The following is a 7,067-nucleotide window of genomic DNA, read 5'->3' as shown; positions in this document are numbered from 1 at the left end:
AGGCAATAAACTCCCTGACAGTGAATTCCCCCACCCCCTGAGCTGTAAGACAACGCAGGAAAAAGCGGGGCAGAAACCAACCTTGGGCTGTAGCTTCAGGGACTTGGCTTTCGGCACAGACTTAGGGAGGTACATTTGAACTCCTTGAAGCCGGTGCCCCGGGAGAGGCCTTCCCAGTATCTCGGTATCTCCAAACCAAAAAGAGATTGTCAAGGTGGAGTTTCCGGGTCCCAATCCTGCCCCTGGGAACCCCAAGCCACTCCCCAGACCGCGTTAATAAAGATTAACAGTGGAGAGCCTGTCTGTTGGCCCCCCACCCGCGTGGACTTTGGCTGGAACTTGTGCCGCGGGGTAGAGAGCCGACCTCCCATGGCTTTTGTTCCCGGAGTGGCAGGCACTCCGAGGGACAACCGGTCGCCTACCTGCCTTGCACCTTCCGGGCCCGGGGGAGGCAGTGCGTCCTGCAGAGCCGTTCGCCCCCGGCCTCACCTCCCCGCGCTGTCCCCATCTGGACCAGCCTGACTCACCCAGGATGGGTGGCGGGGGTTGGGGGACACCTCAGAGGGCGGAGGTGCAGGAGGCGGGCCGGGCCCTTCCCCCAGAGCCGGAGAGGCGTAGCCAGCGCGCAGGTGAAACCGACTCCGACCTATCCCGGGAACTTTGGCGGCGGGGACTAGCTGCCACAGGCCAGCGTCGCTCAGGGGCGGCCTGGGAGCCGCCCTCTGCCACCGGGGCTGCGCGCGGGGACTCAGCCCGGGCCCCCGCCCCCGGGGGACCCTCGACCCTCCCGGAGCGCTCCGGGGATGCGGGCGGCGCCGGTCTCCGCGGCTGATGGAGGCGGGTGGCGCCGCCCCGGGCGCAGGTGACACTCGCCAGGCCCGGGTTTCTGTCGGAGGGGGAGTGCTCTGGGAGCTCGAGACGCAGCCGCCCCGGGCACCTGGGACCCGGTAGCGATGGCCGGGGAGCTGAGCCAGGAGGCCCTGCTGGACTTTCTGTGCCAGGCCGGGGGCCGAGTGCGTAACGCCGAGCTGTTGAGCCACTTCAAGGGCTTCCTGCGCGACCCTCGCGTGCCCCCCGGGCAGCTGCAGCAGCGCCGCGAGCTCTTCAAGGGCTTCGTGAACTCGGTGGCCGCAGTGCGCCAGGACCCCGACGGCACCAAGTACGTGGTGCTCAAGAGGAGGTACAGGGACCTGCTGGGGGAGGAGGGCCTGCAGCGACCCACCCCCGCAGAGGGACAGCAGCCGGACCGCCACCGCCCCCGGGACCGGGAGGCGCAGAAGCCGCCGCCGGCAGGTGCTGCGCCCCGGGTGGACTCGGGTGGCGATGAGCTAACCGGCAGCAGCGCGCGGGAGGCGGCCGCCGGGGCCGAGCACGGCCCCAGGGACAGCCCGAGCCGGGGGACACCGGGGCCCGAGGCTGCTCAGACCAGAGGCAGGTGTGCGGCTGCGGAGACGCGGGGCCGCTGCTGCTGGGAATGCCAACAGAATGGCTGGGGGGACCCCACCGGACAGCATCTGCCCGGAGATCTCGAGGACCCTGCGGCCGCCAGTGAGGAGCCAGAGCTCGTCGCCGCGCCCGCCCCGGATGACCTCGGAGCTCCCGGGTGGCTGCGGGAAGGAGCGCCGGCTGAGCCAGCGCCGGTGTGTGCAACGCCTGGCTGGCCTCCGGCAGCCATCGAGGCTGCCGGGAGCCCGACGTCCCTGCCCGCTCACCTGCCCCTCCCGGCTCCCTCCAGTGAGCCGCTGGAGCTGTTTACCGCCGGCTCCCAGACCCATCCTACCCAGCAGCAGCAGCAGCAGCAGCAGCAGCAGCAGCAGCAGCAGCGCACTCGAGAGTGGGTAAGCAGATGCCCGCAGATGCCTGAGGCCCCCACTCGCGCCTGGTCGGTGGTGCCAGACGACTTCCTCCAGCTACCCTTGGAAACCGCCTTTGGGGTCTCGGAGACAAACTCTGGGCTGCCAGAGCCCGCGGCGTCTCTTCATTCTCTCCTGCCTGTGGTTCCTGATGAGTCCTCAGAATCCTGGCCCGGGAACCTCCCCCCCACTGTCTTTCGAAGCATTCGCTGTCAGCTGTCCCTCCAGGATCTGGATGACTTTGTGGATCAAGAGAGCCACGGCAGCGAGGAGAGCAGCAGTGGACCCAAAGAGTCTCCCGGGACCCCGGAAGAGGGGCTGCAACCTGTCCTGGGAACTTCCTCTTGGGGAGAGCCCAGGGATCCTATGGAGGGCCTGTCTGTGTCTTCAAATGACAGCAGCCCCAGTCGGATCCGGCGGAGCCTCAGGAATAAAGGGAATGTGCCCAGTTCTAGGAAGGTCTCAACGGTAGCTAAAAGCCTTGGAGACCACCCCCAGGAGGCTTCGCCCTGGCCAGCCCCCAAGTTCCGGAGGTCTCTCCGGAGGAGCGCCCGTACTGCGGGAACCAAATCCCCCTCCTCCTCTGATGAGGAGCATCTTGATGAAGACTTGTTGAAAAGGAGCCGGCGCCCACCTCGGTCCAGGAAACCTTCCAAGGCAGGAGCCCTGCCCAGCCCAAGGGTGGATATTGTTTTGGCAGACGCTAATGTTGTGGCAGGTCAGCCACACACCTCATGGGCCCCCAACAGGGATGGATCTGCTGCCTTGGTAACCCAGAGGCTTTCTGAGCACAGGTCACCCCTTGTCCCCCTAGATGCCAGAGAGCATGAATGGATCGTGAAGCTTTCCAGTGGTTCCTGGCTTGACGTGCAGACTTTGTTCTGGGAAGATCCCCAGCTGGCTTTGCACAGAGACTTCCTGACCGGGTACACAGCCTTGCACTGGCTAGCAAAGCATGGTGACCTGCGTGCCCTTCAGGACTTGATCTCTGGAGCCCAGAAGGCAGGGCTCGCACTGGACGTCAACGTGAGGTCCAGCTGTGGGTATACACCGCTGCACCTCGCAGCTATCCACGGCCACCAGGGAGTCATCAAATTGCTAGTGCAAAGGTTGGCTTCTCGGGTGAATGTCCGGGACCACAGTGGCAAGAAGCCGTGGCAGTATCTGAGCAGTAATGCCACTGGGGAAACATGGCAGCTCCTGGGTGCACCCCGGGGCAAACCCATCTTCCCTGTATATCCTTTAGTACAAAGCTCCTCCCCAGTCAGGAAGGTCAAGAGCCGGGAAATGTCTAGAAATGTCACCCGGAAGTCTTCCTTGGCTGCTTTGCTCAAAACTCAGCACAACAAATGGAAACTGGCCAGCCAATATGAGAAATTCCACACCCCGAAGGAGAAAGAAGAGTACAGTGACTGAGGTGGGCTCCTCTCTCCGGAAGGCAGTGTCTCCCCACCCCCAACCCCGCTGCTAAGTAGGTGAGAGAACCCAGCGGAAACAGAAACTTCTAGGAGTTGGTGAAGAGAAAGGACCAGCGAAATGGTGTCCTCAAGGGTCATCTCAACTTCTTGAAGGCTCATATGTTTGGTCTGTGAAATGTAGACAAGAGCAGAGCCAGGCACTCCAGCCCGGGGAGGGTCCCCCTCTCCTGAGCCAGCCAAGGGTCTGAGCACAGGAAGGCACAGTGTTTTTCTGCGGCCGCGCCAGGCCTTACTAGAATGGGAACAGATGCGCCAGAGAGAGGCAGTTCGTGGAACTGACAGAGCTCACACGCTTCCCTGGTTGGAAGCTCTCTGGCTTCTATTCATCTCCAAAATCAATCTTGGCTGAGTGGAAAGCACCAGGTTTGAAGTCAGATGGCTTCCCTTCATTTTCTTTATGTGCCTTTTGGCATTCCAACCAATGAAATAAAATTGTTACTGGAGAGTGTTGAATTTGATTGAAGAGATTTCCTCAGCCCTGTGTCCGAGCCTTCCCGTGAACAGCATCTGTGGTTGCTTGGTGTAAACTGATGACTCTCTTCTCTGGGTATCTTTGCCAGTGATCAGAGAAGCAGATAGGAGAGATCAAGGATGACCTTGACTCCACTCTCCAGAGAAATGACTCCGTTCAGGCCCAGCCTGTTTGCTGGTGTTGTATGTTTGTTTTTTGTACCACCCCGAAGTGAGCTGCCCAAGTATGAAAGCAGTTTGGTTCTTCATTTGTGCGATGACTGAAACTCTTCACCCTGAAGGGAAACTCCCTGTGTAGCAAACAGAATCATCTCTGACAGCTTCCAATAGCTTCCAAGGTCAAAGCTGACACTCGAGAAAAGAGAAAGCTGGGGTCTTTCCGGGGAAGTGGGAAGGAAGGGTTAACACCATCAGAACTGTGTCAGGCTGCTAAGTATGACGTCATTTGCACTAAACTTCTTGCCAATTAAGATTAAATATTAGCCTTGAAGTACTGAATGTCTAACAGGAAGTGTCCCGTTCAGTTCTCAGGAAGGCGGATCAGTGCCGATCCCTGGCCGAAATCACAGAGTGACGACTCTGCACATCCCAGCAGAATGTGCAGGTCACCGAATGTAAATCCAAAGAGGGCTGAAAAGTTCAAAGTTCAATCAGAGATTACTTTTTTAATGGAAATATTTTCATGTGTAGTGGCAATGATGCCGTATTTTTTAAAGTGTTTTTGTGTTTCTTCTGGTTATTTTCTTGCATTAAAAGACCAGCAGATCATTATAATTTATGATATTGTACCGTTCTGATTATTGCTAATGTTTTTACACAGTGGGCTCGATGATTGTCAGATCTTTTTGTTTCTTTGTGGTTTAACTTTATGTTGCTGAAATCAGTTTCTCTTTTCCACCTCTCCCTTTCTCTGGGGATAGAATCTTGGACCCCCCGTGTATTATTCAAGTGCCCCTAGCTCCTATCATTTTTAAAACCAAAAAGACAGATTAACCAATTCTGTGAGCTTTTCCAATTACGTAGCCTTTTCATCCCCTACCTAAAGGGTGAAACTGGAAAATCAAATCAGAAAACATGATGGGGGGTGGGGTAGGAAAATGAAAATTTAAGTTTACAAAATAGACATCTATGTAAATAATCTAGTAAACAGCTTCTTTGGGGAGCCGGTGGGTTTACCATACTGCCACAACTGGATTAGCTTACTCAACAAATATTTTGCACAGTGCTATGGGGTTTATATAGGTGAACGGGATATGATCTCTCTCCGAGCTAGAAGCTAAAAATCTCAACTATTTGTTCTTGGCTGCTTTGTACCTCCCGACTCATTCCCAAGGTGTCTTTCAAAGCTGAGTTCCAACAGAGAGAAGCTTGTGATACTCGGCAAGAGGGGGAAAGGCGTATGTGTCAGGAATGGGGGAAACCCAATGTAATATAACACTCCAAATACCAGATTTTGAGAGAGAGAGAGAGAGAGAGAGAGAGAGAGAGAGAGAGAGAGAGAGAGAGAGAGAGAGAGAGAGAACTCCTTAGGCTGAGAAAATAAGAAGGTCCTGGCTCCCGCCAGGAGTGATGATACCGGCCTTCCCAAGGAACCAGCTCTGTTGGTTCCTCCACATTCCTGTGCCGGCTTCAGTGTGTCTCCACACAGCCCAGTGCTGGCTGTCCCGCAGTGGTCAGAACACAGGCCCAGGTTGGCTCTCATGTCCTTTGTTCGGTGTCTGTGGGACCTGACCTGGTGAACTCTCTTACCAGGTCACAGTGCTGGGGGGAGGAGGGGGGGGCGGAGTCAGGGCAGAAGAGAGGGTGGAGGGCAGGGTGAAAGAGCCTTTTGCTCCTGTGGCAAAGTCCAGGCAGGGAGGGCTCTGCAGGCAGGAATGCTCTTCCAGCCTTCCCTGGCTTCCCCCTGCTGTGAACCCTGCCCCCAGGTGGCACCACACCTAACGGGTGAGGGGTGGGGGGAGGAGGAGAGGGGGGCGGGTGCTAAGGCCCCATTCACTCAATCTTCATCCTAGGTTCCTTCAGCTTGGAAACCCATATGTATTTATTACCTTCGTGGTAAGGTTGTTCATATCCCTCAAAACAAAACAAAAGAAACAAACAAAAAACCAAACACACACACAGCCCAAATACAACCTATAAAGAGGATTCAAGGTGAAGACCTCCAGATGTAGGCATGGCTGCTTCACTAGGATTCTATTGACCTCACAATTGCTGACTTACCATAGTGTTTGATTTCGTTTTCTGCTTTTTTGAGAGCATGTCTCATGTTCCAGGGTGGCCTTGAACTCCTAATCCTCTTGCCTCAGCCTCCGTGTGCTGGTATTATAAGCATGGACCACGGCCTAGACCAACTACCCCGTGTGTTTAAGCAAAGGGTTTTGATTTTACCTTGAGACTGTGAAGATGAGAAAACACTTTGAACTCATCTAAATAGACCAGGCTGACTTGGTTGCTGTTTTCCTTTCCCTCTTTTAAAAAGGTGAGGTGGTCATGGTCTTGCTGTGTTGCCCAGGCTAGCCCCAAGCTCCGGGGCTCAAGCAATCCTCTTGCGTCGTCTCTTACGTAACCTCAACAGCAGCCACGCCACCGTGTCTGGATACGTTCACTGGGAATGTGTTGAGCATCTAGATTGCCCTAAGGATACCCTTTCAGCCTTCCTGCATCCCAGGGCTCATTGGTTGCTGGAGATGGGAGCTGTGAGATGGAGTCACTGAAAATAACAGTGGACAGAGGTGTGCATCAAGACTCATGGACCAGGAAGATGGCTCAGTGGGTAAAGGCATGAGCCACCTGGTTCAGTATCCAGGTCTCCTTCGCTCACTTCCACATACACACCGAGACAGACATACCTCCCTGCCCCACTGCCCCCACATGCAAAAAATAAAAATAAAAAGGTAAGAGAGAGGTTAGGATGGACAGGTCTAAAAGGTGCGATATATTACTAATGTAGCAAGTGGAGGGAAACCCAGAGGCTGGCTGCTTTCTCCTGGGGCCACCTCTTCACATTACAGTCCTTTAAACTCTGTCCCAAAGGGGTCTCTGAGCCAAACAGCACCTTGGAGTAGCGTGTAACTGATGGACCGTCTTTCTGTGTATTTATCACAAAAATGACATCCTGGTTCCTCAAGTGGGACTGCGCAGACCTGCCATAAGCCACGGAAAAGTGGGTCCTGGAACAGCTTTTCCAGCAGGGGTGCACAGTCCTTTCAGAAGCAGTGTGTCCAACAAGGATGATCTCTCACACGCATTCTTTTTTTTTCTTCTT

The 7,067-nt window shown here is 55.6% G+C and overlaps 1 protein-coding gene across 1 annotated transcript; it reads left to right on the top strand.

Moving 5' to 3' along the window:
• Nucleotides 1–522: 522 nt before the first annotated feature.
• Nucleotides 523–4,580, top strand: Sowahb (sosondowah ankyrin repeat domain family member B). Its single transcript, XM_028881930.2, has one exon. The coding sequence runs from the start codon at nt 954–956 to the stop codon at nt 3,267–3,269; it is 2,316 nt and encodes a 771-aa protein (XP_028737763.1). The 5' UTR covers nt 523–953; the 3' UTR covers nt 3,270–4,580.
• Nucleotides 4,581–7,067: the final 2,487 nt, after the last annotated feature.

This window comes from Peromyscus leucopus, chromosome 10 (genome assembly GCF_004664715.2).
Source record: "Peromyscus leucopus breed LL Stock chromosome 10, UCI_PerLeu_2.1, whole genome shotgun sequence".
In the NCBI taxonomy this organism is placed as follows: domain Eukaryota; kingdom Metazoa; phylum Chordata; class Mammalia; order Rodentia; family Cricetidae; genus Peromyscus; species Peromyscus leucopus.
The sequence above is the reverse complement of the archived record's forward strand: the minus strand, read 5'-3'. Positions and strand labels throughout refer to the sequence as shown.

Coding starts and splice junctions, on each gene's coding strand:
- Sowahb (XM_028881930.2), top strand. CDS start 954: ATGGCCGGGGAGCTGAGCCAGGAGGCCCTGCTGGACTTTCTGTGCCAG.